The 18,686-nt window shown below is 42.0% G+C and overlaps 1 protein-coding gene across 1 annotated transcript in view; it reads right to left on the bottom strand.

Moving 5' to 3' along the window:
• COX16 (cytochrome c oxidase assembly factor COX16) overlaps positions 1-18,686 on the bottom strand; it is a 164,582-nt gene that overhangs the window by 50,489 nt on the left and 95,407 nt on the right. Inside the window, exon 3 of the mRNA XM_089686837.1 lies at positions 16,365-16,430. Within this exon, the coding sequence (XP_089542963.1) occupies positions 16,365-16,430 (66 nt within the window). The remainder of the gene's footprint in view (positions 1-16,364; positions 16,431-18,686) is intronic.

Below are 18,686 nucleotides of genomic sequence, written 5' to 3' on the forward strand. Positions count from 1 at the left end.
ATGAAGGGTCTAGAATTTTTATCATAGGTGTATTTTAAATTATAGAGACAGAATATCAGCCAAAAATCCAGAAAAACACATGATACAAATGGTGTAAATTGATTTGCAGTTCAGTGAGTAATGGTGTCATAAATGGAAAAAGGTTGTTGATCCCCTACCAACCAACAATAATTCTGGCTCCCACAGACTGGCTATGTGCTCATGTGGTACACAGATTAGTCCTGTCAATTTAAGAAGGTACTCCTAACAACAACTCAATATGTGTATAAAAGACACCTGTCCACAGAATCTCTTTCTTCTATTCAAACCTCACCACCATCATGGACAAGACCAAAGAGCTGTTAAAGGACCTCAGAGACAAGATTGTAGACTTGCACAAGGCTGGAATGGGCTACAAGACCATCAGCAAGAAGCTTGGTGAGAAGCAGATAACTGCTGGAGTGATTATTCACAAATTGAAGAAATACAAAATAACCATCAATCGCTTTTGGTCTGGAGCTCCATGCAAGATTTCGCCTCATGGGGTAAGGATGATCATGAGAAAAGTAAGGGCTCAGCCCAACCCAAGCCCAGGAGCTTGTGACTGTTCTCAAGGCAGTTGGGACCACAATCACCAAACAAACCATAGATACACTATAAGGCACATGTACAGGCCATCTGAAGTTTGCCAATGAACATCTAAATGATTCAGAGAAGGATTGGGGGAAAGTGCTGTTGTCAGGCGAGACCAAAATTTAGCTCTTTGGCATTAACTCAACTCACCGTGTTTGGAGGAAGAAAAATGCTGACTATGACCCTAAAAACACCATCCTTATAGTCAAGCATGGAGGTAGAAACATTATGCTTTGGGACTATTTCCCTGCTAAAGGTACAGGCTTACTTTGCCGCATTGAGGGACCAATAGACGAGGCAATGTATTGTGAAATCTTGCATGAGAACCTTCTTCCCTCAGCCAAAACACTGAAGATGGGTCGTGGATGGGTCTTCCAACATGACAGGGTCCCAAGACATATGGCCAAGGCAACAAAGGAGTGGCTCAAGAAGAAGCACATTAAAGTGATGGAGTGGCCTAGCCAGTCTCCAGACCTTAATCCTATAGAAAATCTATAAAGGGAGCTGAAACTTTGAGTTGCCAAGCAACAGCCATGAAACCTTAAGGATTTAGAGAAGATCTGTAAAGAAGAGTGGACCAAAATCCCTCCTGTGATGTGTGCAAATCTGGTAACCAACTACAAGAAACGTCTTACCTCTCTGTGCTTGCCATCAAAGGTTTCTCTACCAAGTACTAAGTTATGTTTTGCTTGGGGATCAAATACTTATTTTACCCACTGAACTGCAACTCAATTTAAAACATTTGTGTCGTGTTTTTTTCTGGATTTTTGGTTGAAATTCTGTCTCTATCATTTAAAATACATCTATGACAAAAATTATAGACTCTTAATTTCTTTGTACGTGGACAACTTACAAAATCTGCAAGGGATCAAATAATTATTTTCCCCACTGTATATATGTGTTCATATGTGTGTGTACATATGAATGTATATGTTACTCGTAATCTTGACTCATAATCCTGTAAGATCTGAACTGATTTTTCAGGGCTCATTCATAATAGCAGCAATGACTGCCACTCCACTGAAAAGCAATCCATGATTGGATCACTTTTCAGAGGCATTTGAGAAGCAGTAAAGTGGTGATACAGTGGGGCAAAAAAGTATTTAGTCAGCCACCAATTGTGCAAGTTCTCCCACTTAAAAAGATGAGAGAGGCCTGTAATTGGCATCATAGGTAGACCTCAACTATGAGAGACAAAATGAGAAAAAAAATACAATCACATTGGCTGATTTGGAAAGAATTTATTTGCAAATTATGGTGGAAAATAAGTATTTGGTCAATATCAAAAGTTCATCTCAATACTTTGTTATATATCCTTTGTTGGCAATGACAGAGGTCAAACGTTTCCTGTAAGTCTTCACAAGGTTGGCACACACTGTTGCTGGTATGTTGGCCCATTCCTCCATGCAGATCTCCTCTAGAGCAGTGATGTTTTGGGGCTGTCGCTGGGCAACACGGACTTTCAACTCCCTCCAAAAGGTTTTCTATGGGGTTGAGATGTGGAGACTGGCTAGGCCACTCCAGGACCTTGAAATGCTTCTTACGAAGCCACTCCTTCGTTGCCCGGGCGGTATGTTTGGGATCATTGTCATGTTGGAAGACCCAGCCATGTTTCATCTTCAATGCCCTTGCTGATGGAAGGAGGTTTGCACTCAAAATCTCACGATACATGGCCCCATTCAATCTGTCCTGTACATGGATCAGTTGTCCTGGTCCCTTTGCGGAGAAACAGCCCCAAAGCATGATGTTGCCACCCCCATGCTTCACAGTAGGTATGGTGTTCTTTGGATGCAACTCAGCATTCTCTCTCCCCCAAACACGACGAGTTGTGTTTCTACCAAACAGTTCTATTTTGGTTTCATCTGACCATATGACATTCTCCCAATCCTCTTCTGGATCATCCAAATGCTCTCTAGCAAACTTCAGACGGGCCTGGACATGTACTGGCTTAAGCAGGGGGACACGTCTGGCACTGCAGGATCTGAGTCCCTGGCGGCGTAGTGTGTTACTGATGGTAGCCTTTGTTACGTTGGTCCCAGCTCTCTGCAGGTCATTCACTAGGTCCCCCTTGTGTGGTCCTGGGATTTTTGCTCACCGTTCTTGTGATCATTTTGACCCCAGGGGGTGAGATCTTGCGTGGGGCCCCAGATCGAGGGAGATTATCAGTGGTCTTGTATGTCTTCCATTTTCTAATTATTGCTCCCACAGTTGATTTGTTCACACCAAGCTGCTTGCCTATTGCAGATTCAGTCTTCCCAGCCTGGAGCAGGTCTACAATTTTGTTTCCGGAGTCCTTCGACAGCTCTTTGGTCTTCACCATAGTGGAGTTTGTAGTGTGACTGTTTGAGGTTGTGGACAGGTGTCTTTTATACTGATAACAAGTTCCAACAGGTGCCATTGATACAGGTAATGAGTGCAGGACAGAGGAGCCTCTTAAAGAAGAAGGTACAGGTCTGTGAGATCCAGAAATCTTGCTTGTTTGTAGGTGACCAAATACTTATTTTCCACCATAATTTGCAAATAAATTCTTTCCAAATCAGCCAATGTTATTGTCTGGATTTTTTTTCTCATTTTGTCTCTCATAGTTGAGGTCTACCTATGATGCCAATTACAGGCCTCTCTCATCTTTCTAAGTGGGAGAACTTGCACAATTGGTGGCTGACTAAATACTTTTTTGCCCCACTGTATGTCGCCTCCCCAATGCTCGTTTTAACCCCCTAAATGCAGCACTGTATGATTGCAGCATGGACCCATTCACCTGGGGATACACTTCCTGCTGCGGCCACAGCAAGTGTACGATCCTGGCTGCTGCTTCTGCAGTAAAAGGAGGAGCAGTTGGGAAATGGCATTAACAGCTCAACCGCATGGTTTTAATGACCCCCAACCTCACATGTGAAAAAGACATTAGTTCCCATCTGTGCGACTGCGTGTTGAAATGAATGGGCTGGCCTACCCACAGAAATGCAGGGAAAGAAGTCCCTGACCCTTTTTTCACAATCGAGCTGCACTGAAGACAAACCGCATTTACCAATGAGTGGGGGTACCATTGCAATTGTTGGCACCCCTGTGCATCTCCTAAAGAGCAGCACATCTGTAAGAGTAACAGGAACACACAGAATTTGCACACATTCCCAGATACAGTAATGTGCCCTAGACTGGAGTGCCTTGAAGTGATTCTAAAAGTTCATTTTTTTTGTGTGTAAAATAACAAACATACTTACCTGCTGTGTGCTGTTTTGTAGCCTGGATCCTCCTCTTCCCGGGTCCCCCGCAGGCTCTCATAGCCCCCCAAACAGTTTGCTATAGGGGCACCCGCTGCTTTGTGTGGCCGTTCACACACAGATCTTTGGCTTGGACGGCCCCATATCTCCTCATTGGCTGACTGGCTGTGATTGATTGCAGCGGGAGCCAATGGCTCCTGCTTGCTGTCTCAGCCAATGAGGAGGCCAAGGCTGTCATTCACATCGCTGGATTGCGATGGGGCTCAGCTAAGTATTGAGGGGGCTGGGGGAGCTGCTGTACAACCTTCAGCCTTTACAACCGCTTGTAAAATACTTTTCAATGGTGTCATGACTGGGAAAAAGGTTGATCAGATTAGGGGTCAAGATTAGAAAGTAACATACATTTTTAAAAATTGCAGCACTTTACCTGCACTCACACTTTTTGGCACTGCACTATAGGGGGAGACATGGAGCTCAGGACTCTGAAAAACACCTCCCCCTTTCTGACTGCAATTCACTATCCTGGATCAAGCTCCTGCCAGGGGTGGACTGACCATTTGGAAATTCGGGCACTGCCCGAGGGCGTGGGGTCAGTGGGGGGCCCCATGATATACCCCTGGTACCTTTTTCATAGGCTTTTTTAAGCTTGGGCAAGGACACAGGGGCCCCATGATCCTCTATTGCCCGGGGGCCCCATGAGTTGTCAGTCTGCCCCCAGCTCCTGCTGTGTCAATGTACAGTTCAGTGGAGAAGCAGGAGCTCATTCTTATCTGAATGACTTTCTCTACCAGGATGCTGTAGCACCTCTGATGACCTCAGGTGGTGTGGTTGAGAAAGGCAGCCTTAGACCATAGGCTTGAATGATAACTTGTCAAATCCATTTAGCTATGGTGGAGCGAGAAGCAGGAAGCCCCCTGGGAGAATATTCAGAAAGGACAAAGAAAGAATCCAACTGGCAAAAAGAGGCTGTAGCTAAGAGTTAAACCCCTCAAAGAGCATGTGATGTCAAGACATTGGAGGAAAATTTCCTTTGAATGTTTCGGAAACCCTCCGTGCATAGGTGATAACAATGAGCAAGGCCAACCTGCAGCTTAGGTCAAATAAAGGAATATATCTAATAGGTTTAAAGGTCAGACTCTGAAGAGTCAAAAGAACCATGTAAAGGTCCCACAGAGTAACATGGAAAAATACAGAGGGAAAATGTGTGCGACAACCTGCACAAAGGTCTTAACTGAAGAATGAAAGGTCAATGGTCTCTAAAACAGAACGGCCAAGACAGAGAGTTGCCCATTGATTGTACTCAAGGCCAGATGCTGATCCAGAGTGGAGGAAGCACAGCATGCCTCCCATAGAGCATTTTTTGGGATGGATTTTCCTCACCTCGCACCACACAAAATAGACTTTCCAGGTGTGATGGCAGAGGGTAGCTTAATCTGATAAGTCACTGCCCCTTTGGGACCTAGCCATTAGCCATTAACAGCCATGAAATTAAAGCCAGTGACCAAGAAGCAGGATGGAGGAACGGCCCTTGGACAGAAGGTCCAGACAATCAGGAAGGGCCCATGGACAGTCTGCCAAGAGTTTGAGTATGTCAGAATACCACATCCTCCTACCACATCCGGCCAGTTCAGTATAAAAGAATCACCAGAATGCCTTTCCATCTGAATCCTGTGGAGGAAGCATGATGGGCTTCTCCCGTAATGATCTGTATAGCCTGTACAGCAACCTGCAACTAAAATCAATGCACCGGATGACAAGTTGAGTGCCCATGCAGGATCCATCACCTGAAGCAACAGTACAGGCTGGTCCCACATTTTCTTAAGGCAGAGTCTGGGTACAGTTTTTATGGCTCAGCTGAGTCAACCGATTCAAAAACTGCAGGAAGGAGCCACAGCAGCTATGGTGCAGCCATAAATCTTTATAGAATAATCTTTAAGAGAAAAAACATATCCACATAAAAGAGGTGAGCTATTCTTGGAAGACAGGAGATATGCATCACCTAAGGAAGAAGCAAAAATCTTAGGCTAACTGTCCAATCACTTTAAGGTAGCTGCATATAACCAATAATTAAAGTCTGAAGATCCTGCATCCTGTACTGTACAACTAAGATAATACAGTGCACATCCAGAAAGTACTCACACAGCTGAACTTTTGCAACATTTTGTTATGTTATAGCTTTATTCCACAATGGATTAAATTCATTTTCCTCAACATTCAACAAACAATACCCCATAATGACAACGTGAAATAAGTTTGTTTAGAAATCTTTGCAATTTATTAAAAATAAAAAATGGAAAAAAAGACATGTACATAAGTATTCACAGCCTTTGCCACGGCACTCAAAATTGAGCTCTGGTGCATCCTATTCCCACTGATCAGCCTTGAGATGTTTCCACAACTTCATTGGAGTCCACCTGTGGGAAATTCAGTTGATTGGACATGATTAGGAAAGGTATAAACCTGTCTATATAAGGTCCCACAGTTAACGGTGCATGTCAGAGCACAAACCAAGCCATGAAGTCCAAGGAATTGTCAGTAGACCTCTGAGACAGGATTGTATCAAGGCACAGATTTGGGGAAGGGTACAGAAACATTTCTGCAGCATTGAAGGTCCCAATGAGCACAGTGGCTTCCATTATCTATAAATGCAAGAAGTTTGGAACCACCAGGAATATTCCTAGAGCGGGCCACCCGGCCAAGATGAGCGATCGAGGGAGAAGGGCCTTAGCTAGGGAGGTAACCAAGCACCTGATGGTCACTCTGAAAGAGCTCCAGTGTTTCTCTGTGGAGAGGAAAACCTTCCAGAAGAACAACCATCTCTGCTGCACTCCACCAATCAGGCCTGTATGGTAGAGTGGCCAGACGGAAGCCACTCCTCAGTAAAAAGCAAATGGCAGCCCACCTGGAGTTTGCCAAAAAGGCACCTGAGGGACTCTCAGGCCATGAGAAACAAAATTCTCTGGTCTGATGAAACAAAGACTGAATGCCTGAATGCCAATTGTCATGTCTGGAGGAAACAAGGCACAGCTCACCACCTGGCCAATACCATCCCTACAGTGAAGCATGGTGGTGGCAGCAACATGCTGTGGGGATGTTTTTCAGTGGCAGGAACTGGGAGACTAGTCAGGATTGAAGGAAAGATGAATGCAGCAATGTACAGAGACATCCTTGATGAAAACCTGTACCAGAGCACTCTGGACCTTAGACTGGGGCAACAGTCCATCTTTCAACAGGAAAACGATCCTAAGCACAAAGCCCACATAACAAAGGAGTGGCTACAGGCCAACTCTGTGAATGTCCTGGAGTGGCCCTGCCAGAGCCCAGACTTGAACCCGAATGAACATCTCTGGAGAGATCTGAAAATGGCTGTGCACCGACGCTCCCCATCCAACCTGATGGAGCTTGAGAGGTACTGCAAAGAAGAATGAGAGAAATTGCCCAACAATAGGTGTGCCAAGCTTGTAGAATCATACTCAAAATGACTTGAGACTGTAATTGGTGCTAAAGGGGCTTCAACAAAGTATTGAGCAAAGTCTGTGAATACTTATGTACATGTGTTTTTTTTTCTTTTTCTTTTTAATAAATTGCAAAGATTTCAAAACGAACTTCTTTCACATTGTCATTATGGGGTATTGTTTGTAGAATGTTGAGGAAAAAAATGAATTTAATCCATCTTGGAATAAGGCTGTAACATAATAAAATGTGATAAAAAGTTAAGCACTGTGAATACTTTCTGGATGCACTGTATACTTAATGCTGTATTAATTAACACAAAGCTGCATTAGTTTTGTTCTTCTATACCTGTCTGGAGTTCAGATTTAAATTTAATGTTCACGTACAGTAAAAAAACAAGAATGGTTGGATCACCTGTAAAAATAACCAAAACCACCGACATGGAAACAGATATACCATGTACAAAATTCAAGTGCAGTTTATACAATCAACGCAAGGGCAGTAGAATAAGGGAGCACTCCATTTTTGCCTAGTAGTATTGAGAGAAAAAAATATTTATTACATACAGTCAATATGACAAGTAAAGACAAAGAAGCGTGAACTGAATTAAAGCAGAGTTACGGTCCCCCCACCCCAAAAAAAAAAAATTAGCAGCTACAAATACTGTAGCTGCTGACTTTTAATATTAGGGCACTTACCTGTCCAGAATCCAGCAGTGTCCTCACCCCAAGTCGATTCTTCAATTGGCTGATGGGTGCTGGCACCACCATCCTGACTAAAGGAAACTGGCAGTGAAGTCTTGCAACTTCAAAACCCATTTTCCTACTGCGCATTTGTGAATAAACCGCAGTCCTCTGGTCAGGGGCGGACTGACCATTTGGAAACTCGGGTCAGTAAGGAGCCCCATGAGATGCCCCTGGTATCTTTATCATAGGCTTTTTTGAGTTTGGGCAAGGACACAGGGGCCCATGATCCCCTATTGCCCGGGGGGCCCCATGAGTTGTCAGTCCGCCCCTGCCTCTGGTACATGTTGATTTTCGCAGAGGGCTGCAGGGGAAGGGGGGGGCAACTTTCGGCTTAGTTCATCGCAGTGTATTGAGCCAGAAGTGGGAGCAGGTAAATGTCAAAACCAAGTACTTGCTCCCCCCTCCAGCCCGAAAGTTGCTAACTGTGGCAGCAGAGGGGGGGGGGGTGGGGGGGAGGAGGCAGATAAGCAGAGCTTACGCTTTTGGGTGGAACTCCGCTTTAAATGGTGTGCATTTTCATCTGTTCATGCTTTTATTACTTAAACGTTTGTGAAATCATGGATTCTTTTTTTTAAATGAGGTCAATATAAATGTAATTTCTATTTTTTATTTTAAATTCACTATCTCTTTAAATGCAAAGAAAATGAAAAAGTAACTACTTCAAAAGTGTGAAAAAATGCTATTTGTGGAAACAGAGATCATCACAAAACATATGGCATGGACAAAGCCAGGATGAGATCTGATTTGTTCCGCAGACTTGTTCCATTCCTCTGTGTCCAAATAGTCATTGATGCCTGGCTTAGTCTCATTCAGAATAAGAAATCTGAAGGCATGGCAGTAAGTGGCATGGAAAAGGCAATGACATGAGAAATAATCTGCAGCCACTCAGCTGGCCAAACATTTATGGTTTTTTTTCTATTTTGCTTAAATATACACAATAACCTTCCCTTACTTTAGCAGCTAGTTGTATTGCTTTATGTAAAGTTATCTTATTCACCAATGCCCTTGCTTTCAGATTATACCACAATTTGCTTCCAATGACTGATTCCATTGATGCACAATGAGAAATAGAAAACAGAATAATAATAAATGGGTATGAACATTATTTGGTTTTTATAATTAAATCCAGGCTAAAGGCTGAAGGTTTTTTTACCGTCATGCAATTTATGCATGAATGTAAAAAACCTTCTGTGTGCTGCTCCCCCAACCCCTCTAATACCCACCTGAGCCCCCTCTCGATCCAGTGATGTGCACGGGAGCCTCAGCTGTCCCGGGTCTCTCTCTCTCCTCATTGGCTGAGACATAGCAGCGGGAGCCATTGGCTTCCACTACTGTCAATAACAGCCAGTGAGTCAATGAGGATAGAGCATGAGGTGGGGCCGAGCCACGGCTGTATGTGTCTTATGGATGCATAGAGTGGAGCTCGGAAGTGAGCACGTAACAGTGCCCCCATAGCAAGCGGCTTGCTACTGGGGGCACTTGTCAAGAGGGAAGAGCCAGGAGCGATGGCAGGGGACCCAAGAAGAAGAGGGTTAGGGCTGCTGTCTGCAAAACCATTGCATAGAGCAGGCAAGTATGTGTTTGTTATTTTTTTTAAACAAATCTTTAATATCACTTTAAAGCAAACAGGTAAGTTTAAATTGGCACTTGATTTCAGAGTCATCTCCAAACACTCAGAGTTCTGTATTTTGCGTGTATCCTAACCTATGCACCGCACTCCTGGCACTTGTGACTTCCCACTGGGCAGTGAGGCCTTCCATCACACCTAATGGCCAATAGGGAGGTTCATGGGTGAGAAGGTTGGCAAGTGCTCACTTTGGCATAACTGCTTGCTTAACAGAATGCTTTGGCTTTTGAAATTACTGGGATGACTGAAAACTCCTGAGGTATTGTCTACTGAGCAGGATGAGTTTCAAGATAGAAAGGGTACACCTAAAGGGATAAGTGCACTTTCAAACAGTGCATTAAGCAAAAAAAAAAAAGTAATTAGGCTACTTTAGTGTGTGTGTATTTGGAATAAAATAAAAAATGAAAAACATTATATTTTACATTTTATTTCATTTATTTTGTCTTTGTAAACATTTTATTTTTGTATATTTGTATTTATTGGTGTGAGCATTGGATTCCCTCTTTCTGGCATTGTCCCAATTTTCTATTTTGATTACTAGATATTTTTTGCAATTTTAGTAGTATTGTCCACAGTCACAAGATGGCATTATTCTTTCTTATGTGTAGTCGCTAGGCAACCTATTTGCTGCTGTTATGCTGTCTATTCATTGTACGCGCTTTGATCCTCCCCGCTTCCTATCACTATAAAATGACTGCTGCATGGTGCCGCCTTCCAGCCACTCCCCCTGATGATGCCTGCTATGATGAAACGCATTAGAGTGGGGCCAGCGGAAGTGATGTAATCACGGAAGCAGAGGCCCAGAAGTGGGCTTTGAACAGAGGATTGGATGCTCATACTTTATGATATGCGATGTTGCTTCTTTGGCTATGTTATAATGTGAGTGTTTCTATACTATTTTAATAAATTAGAAGAGAGATCTTACTACACTATAAGAGGCTGTTTCTTCCTATATCCATTCTTATTCCTTTGGACACCTTTGAAGTGGGTTGTGGAAGAAAACTAATGAAGACTCAAGGATACCCCCATGGTGATTATAACATGAGCATTTTGTGACCATTCCTTTTCTGGTGGTCATAAAAATTTGGTAAGATACATCTGTATACACCGTGGTGCTTAGGGAATTACTTTCTCTCCTCTCTCTCATTGGTGAAAGTGTTTTTACTGAAGATTCCAGTGCTCTCTGTTTGGAGTATCATTATATGCTGTCATCCTTCACTGTTATCACTTATGGGACTCCTTTATTTTGATGGATACTTTTGATTTATGTCATTTTTTTGAATATTTGCACTATATAATTTATTTCATTGGCAATAATATTTGTGTATTGTATACACCTGCATCTTTGAAAGCCAATTCAGCAATGACAACTTATATATTTCTGTCCTCACAGGTTGCCTTTGAGATTCATTATTGTCCCAATGGTAAAAACATACTGGTTCCCGATTTACCACCAGACTCAGAAAGTCATAAGCTAAAGTATTAAGAAAACTCTTCAGTTGTGGTAGACTAGTTTAATACCTAGCACTAACGATATGAATTTATGAAAATTAATGGGGCATTTGGAGTTCAGGGCTGGCACCAAACACAAATAACCCTTCCCTGATTTTTGGGGTATCTATTTACCCCTGAAACACACTGACTAGTTTATTTCAACCACTAAAGTTTGGCCTTTTTTTTATATCTGGCCTTTCCTTGGACATCAGATTTGGCATTCTTTAAATTAACTTCATTTAATAATACCCAAGCATCCATGTCTTGTGAAGGTAACTGACTAAAAAGCATCCTTTGTCACTTCTAACTAGAGCTTTCAACCAGACAAATCAAACTGTACCATTGAGCTCCTACCTAGATGAGCAAGAGAGACAAATCACTTGGGTTAAGGATGATAAAAGCATTGAGATGTTAAGTAAAGAATTAAGCCAGCCTCGCAGTCAGGGTTAAAGACCCCAGTTGTGCATTTCTTAAAACTATTTTTGTAATAGGGGCACGTCAATCGCTTTTGCAAGGCAGTTTTTATTGTATTTTAATGAATGTAGACGTCTCTTTTTCTCCACAAAAAATACTAAACATAAAAATAAATTGCCGGACAGTGAAAGTGAGTCAAACAACAAGCCCTTATGCAATATTGGTGTAGCAACCCAGTGAGACCCAGCTAAGACCAGCAGGCTGCCGCTGAGCAGGAAAGGTGTGTAACAAACCATTTGTGGCAGCTCTGGAAAGCAGGCCGAAGGCTTTGTGAAAGCGCTCTATCTCAATAAGATCTAATATAAGCTTCTAGCAACAATCATGACAACAAACAACAGCATATGATGCAGTGAGACAGTCATTGTGACAAGAGCATTTTTTTCCTATTATTTTATTTCACATGAAAGGGGTAATGGTGGCACAGAGAACAAAAAACAACAGCGAAATGAGTACAGTGATGCATACTGCAACTTATTAGGCTAACCAAAAAAAAAAGTTATAAATCATACCGGTGCCACGACACATAATATTTCTGACAAATATCGTCTGGTTCAGGGAGATGGGCTCTGAGTTGGTGACAGATCATCCTATCTGCCAGTGTGCTTTCCTTCTTCAGAGATAATAGATGGTAATGCAAGGCAGCAGTAGCAGCAAGTCATCAGCCAGCAAGCTCAGAAAGAATTAAGAAGTTTCAGCAAGGGAGGAATGTCCACTGACATGAAAATGCATTTTAGGTGTGTACACATGTTCATCTGTGCATATACAAAAGAGATAGGATACACAACTCCAGCTCTCAAGGACAAATAGCTTTAATTATAAGACAAAGTCATTTGTGGCTGACCAAGTCATACAATACTGTATAGCAAAATCCGATCCTGTATGTCGCTCTCAAATACAGAATATCTGCACTTCAATAAACATTAATATATATACAGAGATAGTGTGATAGGTCACCTGGCACCCAAGACCTGGGTGCTTCCATCAGAAAATTGCTTCCTCACTGCTGGGACACAGGAACAAGGTATTATACCTGAGCATTGCACCCAAGACTAGGCGACACTAGCTTAGGTGCAAAACGGGAACTGTTTATTGAACAGAAATACAGGTTTTAATACACTTCAGAAATGGAGCAGTCCCCACATGAACAATATAAAACAAATATTACATATTGTTATAAACATCCCACACTGATTAGGTAAGAGCTTGATCACATTATCCTAAACAGTGCAAACGGTAGACAGTACAGCAAACCGTGATCGAATTAACAGCAAGCTAATCAACAGCCAGGCACCCAGACAAGTCAGGAAGCCACCCCAGACAGTCCGACACCTCCAACCCTGAATACACCAAGTGTATTACACATGCGGTCTTTCAGGTGTTGGCTTTCACTTGTATAATCTGTCCATCATAACACAAAGCTCATAATATATTCCAACAGTCTGAAAAAGTGGAATTCATCTATCTTAGATTTCTCAAGGGAGATTGTTGATAATTATTTCTGTCCCAAGTGGAGGAGCTTCTCCAACCCAGTCCGCAGAAGAGCCCCATATTTCCTCTGACCATTAACCTGCATAAGATTCATATAACACCTTTCCATCCACCCCAGAAGGGAAGCTGCTATGTCTTTACTCAGAGAATTATTCCAAGCCTCGTTCTCAGTGTTCATCATGTTATTGTCCATTATTAGAGAATAATCTGCTCTCTCCATGTGATCAGAGACTGAACTGAGCTCTTTTCCATGTTCTGACTGGGAGAAGTAGACAAAATCCCTGGTCTCCTCTATGGGCCATAATCAGTGGTAGAAGGCTAGCCCCTAGTCCCCTCCAAAAGGTCTGTCACAGATAGATAGATAGATAGATAGATAGATAGATAGATAGATAGATAGATAGATAGATAGATAGAAAAGGATTATAAATGTCTGTTTTTAAATGTATGTACAGCGTGCAATGCAGTGTAACTATTTCGTGGCAATGGGTAAATTTTATTTTTTTAAGCTTATACTTTTATAAAATGTTTTATGTGCACACAAACACATAGATAGAAATCTTAAACAAAAAGTAACAAAATACAAATAAACTTTTAATACATAACAATTAATTCCCAATACACTAAATACACAAAGACCACAGCAGAAGCTGCTTGCCAACAAAGATGTAAATGAGAGTTTGAAAAATACTTCAAAGAGTAACCAAGTCCACCTGCTGGCTGCATATGAAAACACACAATATTCATATGCCAAGCTTCTTACATGACTGAAAAAAAGAAACCTATTTAACCTATGAGGTAGGATGACTGAAATAAATCTATACTATCCAAACTGGAAATCCCAGATTGCATTTTAGAAAACTAAATGTCATCCAGTTATTTTTTTTAGATCTACTACAACACAGATTCCACTATGTAAACCTGGCTAAATGTTTATAGGTAATCCCCTCATTACACCTGGCTTATACTCATGCATGAGAAACAAAACAAAAAATACACAATAAAAAATAAACATATAAATGTGTAATCCCGTTAAATAAAGCTAGAGATGGAGGAAGTTCTGCCAAGATGGGTATTAGCCTGTCACACGCAAACATTGGCAACTGTCCCACCATAATCAACAGGAAAGGTCATATACCATGACCAAAATACAAGGAAAATGTCTACCACAGACAAAGGGAATACACTGCAGGAGGCAAGAAAATGTAAAACAAAATGTATACCTATATAAGAACAGGGCTTTTTTTTTTTTTTTTTGCTGGAACGTGATAGAACTCCTGCCTCCTCTTGCCCTCTCTCACAGATCTGATCTCCTGAGAGCCCCCACTGTCTGAAGGATGGAAACAAGAGAGATACATGTGCCCTGGGTGCAGTGTGGTCATTAGTGGTAGGGGAGCATCACGTGGTAGGCTGCATCCTCTGAGATCCCCATCTGTTGACTTGTGCCTGGACAGTGATGCCAGCTGGATGATCTCCCTGCAAGTGAGAGAGATGGAGGCATCTACAGTGTGTGGGGAGGTTCTAAAGCCGGCTGGTTCAAATTATACAGCAAAACAAAAAGGTAAGGCAGGTGGAAAATGGTGGAGCTTTTAAGCTGGGAGAGAAGATAAGCCCAGTGGAGGCATGTGTGTAGAGGTCAGAGCTGAGGAGAGGTGGAAGGGGGATGCAGAGGTAGGAAGCTTTAGAAAACTGAACTCTGCACTCTGTGTGTAGCGCACCCCTGAATTCTGCACTCTGTGCACAGTGCAAACACCCCTGAACCCTGCGCTCTGTGCATAGAGCACCCCTGAACTCTTTGTATGCTCACTTGGTCATTAATCAATATGCTGCCTGAATTTTTTCAAAGACTTTGCATCAAATCCCCTCTATATATCAGAAGATGTATGAGTGGTTCTACAGACAATGACCTTGCAAGGTTATATTGTTTTCTTGGTTATACTACTAAAATAATGTGCAACTTATACTATGTTTTACAATATGGGGAATGTGTGCATTCATTGATTCACAAATACTAAAACTAAATTCAAGAGACAAATCAGCCTTGCTCACAAGACACTAGCTTACAGTTCAAAGATTGGGATTTGTGATATGACTGATTCTGTTCTGGTTAGATATCTGGTAAAAGAGATTCCTCTCAATTTACATTTATCCAGAGGTTAATTAACACTCTACAAGCAAATTCAGCAACGTTTTCATAGCGTATTAGAGTTGATCTGTAGACTCTTTTCACATCATTCTGTGGTGTGCAACCCACTTTTCCATTAAGTACAGAGGGTGGTGCTAACAACAAAGAACTCATTGGCCTGCACGGTCTTAAGGACTATTTTGCAAATAATTAAATAAGGATAACATTGGACATTGGGGTTTAGAGGCCAGAAGGATACAATAAATTTTTGGATGAAAAACTAAGCCAATCATCAGGAACACTGTTTAAATGTAAAGATTTGCTGAGCATACTTTTAATGTCTTGTTGAAGTAATATGTACGAGCTGCTTTCTAGACAGAGCTATACAGCACTACACATGATCCGTAGATTAAAAAAAGCAACAGAGAATATGTAAAATATAATCTGCCATAATAGAAACAGGATTGCCATTGCTGACCTCCTACTGAAATGTAGGCTGTCTGAACACTCAATTAGATTTGCGGTTGGGGGACATCATAAACACATTTTTATAACACCTAAAACGCGCACCCCCCCACCCCCCAAGCTGAAAAAGCAGCAAATGGGGGTGTTCGCATGCCACTGTTGAAGCTTTGTGTCTGCAGCAGTTAAAGCTTCAATGGCTTCCATACTTTGATATAAATCAGGAGTTGCTACACACTCAGTGACTCAAAGGATAAATTCACAATGGTCATTTAGCCTGCTCTGCTCCAGGTGAACATTTTAGAAAGCACTGAAATCAATGAATCAGCATGACTGATGGAAAATGGCAGAGATAAGGAGAGATATGACTTGGAAGCCAATCTTCTATAACTGAACGTGGAATTCCCTGCTTCACCCACCCCCTCATCTCTGTGCAGGTGGTCTATGACTTTTTTCTATCTTAATTCACAGGCCAGATGTTGGAAAATAGAAAGCAAGTACAGAGTCTCTGGATTCATGTAGACAGATTGTGGTCCTCGGAATGTAGTGGGTTTTGTCTAATTTTAGTCCATGTGTAACACACCCGTCCTGTGGTCTGAGGGGCTGAAAGAGAAGAGTCAAGTATTTCTCTGTGGGGCACACTGTAAATTGCTACTATTACATACCTCGTACTCCATTTCCAGGGTAATCTTCTCTTTATTTTTAATCACGTCAGCTAAGGCTGGGTCTACCTGAAATATAGATAGAAGTGAAATTCATATTTTCAAAGCTATAAATAACTGGTAGGATTTAAAAAGTTTGAAGACATTTTCAGTACAACATTTTTGGAGCCTTAAAAACACCCAAGTTTGCAGTCTTTTTTTTGCAGACATTTTATTAAACATAAAAAAAATGCAGGTGTACATGCAGAAACAGACTAAATTGTACACTAGGACCAACTCGCAAAGCTGTTTCTCTTGCACAGATGTCATTCACTGGATATCATAAATCCATAGAGATCGTATGAAAAGACTCAATTCACAAGGTTACTTGACCTGATCTGTAATTAGTTTTGTACCACTACTAGCGCTATTACAATACAGTCTACATTGTTTTAATGGACATTAACATATGATCAGTTTAAAAGTCAATCCACAAAATCCTGTATTTCAATAGTTGTTCTAAAAAGCTGAACTCTGGAACGACCAAATATTGTCTGCATATGTAATTCTCAACCATGGCTCCTGCAGAGGTTACTAGGGCTTCCTCCAGCAGTGGCTAACTGACCTCCACAAGATGCATAGGATCAGGGCACGGCCAATGCCACTTGGCAGAGCCAGCTGCACAATACTGAGAATCTTTTTAGTTGTTGGGGGACATTCTACCAATGCAAGGGGCATTTTTCCTGCTGCCCCACAAAAACTGGTTTTAGTAGGGAGTTCCACAAGACCTGGAAATAATTTTAAGAATTCCTCTGGGTTTACAAAAGGTTGAGAAAGGCTGATCTAAATATAAAAAGGCATGCACAGTATATTCTTACTTGATTTTTGCCTTTTCTATTTCTTCCAGATCTGTTCAGTAATCCAGAAGGAAGCCTTACCCTTACCATTTTTTTAAGATTTTTTTTTTCATAATACACTGTGACCAGAGTAGTATACAGGTGAAGCTCGAAAAATTTGAATATCGTGCAAAAGTTTATTTATTTCAGTAATGCAACTTAAAAGGTGAAACCAATATATGAGACTCATTACATGCAAAGCAAGATAGTTCAAGCCGTGATTTGTCATAATTGTGATGATTATGGCTTACAGCTCATGAAAACCCCAAATCCACAATCTCAGATAATTAGAATATTGTGAAAAGGTGCAATATTCTTGGCTCAAAGTGCCCCACTCTAATCAGCTAATTAAGCCATAACACCTGCAAAGGATTCCTGAGCCTTTAAATGGTCTCTCAGTCTGGTTCAGTAGGAATCACAATCATGGGAAAGACTGCTGACCTGACAGTTGTGCAGAAAACAATCATTGACACCCTCCATAAGGAGAGAAAGCCTCAAAAGGTAATTGCAAAAGAAGTTGGATGTTCCCAAAGTGCTGTATCAAAGCACATTAATAGAAAGTTATGTGGAAGGGAAAAATGTGGAAGAAAATGGTGCACAAGCAGCAGGGATGACCACAGCCTGGAGAGGATTGTCAGGAAAAGGCCATTCAAAAGTGTTGGGGACTTTCACAAGAAGTGGACTGAGGCTGGAGTCAGTGCATCAAGAACCACCACACACAGACGGATCCTGGACATGGGCTTCAAATGTCGTATTCCTCTTGTCAAGCCACTCCTGAACAACAAACAACATAAGAAGCATCTTACCTGGGCTAAAGAAAAACAGACCTGGTCTGTTGCTCAGTGGTCCAAAGTCCTCTTTTCTGATGAGAGCAACTTTTGCATCTCATTTGGAAACCAAGGACCCAGAGTATGGAGGGAGAATGGAGAGGCACACAATGCAAGATGCTTGAAGTCCAGTGTGAAGTTTCCACAGTCTGTGTTGATTTGGGGAGCCATGGCATCTGCTGGTGTTGGTCCACTGTGCTTCATTAAGTCCAGGGTCAATGCAGCCGTCTACCAGGAGATTTTGGAGCACTTCATGCTTCCTTCCGCAGACGAGCTTTATGGGGATGTTGACTTCATTTTCCAGCAGGACTTGGCACCTGCCCACACTGCCAAAAGCACCAAAACCTGGTTCAATGACCATGGGATTACTGTGCTTGATTGGCCAGCAAACTCGCCTGACCTGAACCCCATAGAGAATCTATGGGGCATTGCCAAGAGAAAGATGAGAGACATGAGACCGAACAATGCAGAAGAGCTGAAGGCCGCTATTGAAGCATCCTGGTCTTCCATAACACCTCAGAAGTGCCACAGGCTGATAGCTTCCATGCCACGCCACATTGAGGCAGTCATTGCTGCAAAAGGGGCCCAAACCCCTGTGGAAAGAAAATAAAAACCTATTTTTT

Source organism: Staurois parvus, unplaced genomic scaffold, assembly GCF_062004578.1.
Source record: "Staurois parvus isolate SC_StPar_1 unplaced genomic scaffold, SC_StPar_1.0 ptg000414l, whole genome shotgun sequence".
NCBI classification, from domain to species: Eukaryota; Metazoa; Chordata; class Amphibia; order Anura; family Ranidae; genus Staurois; species Staurois parvus.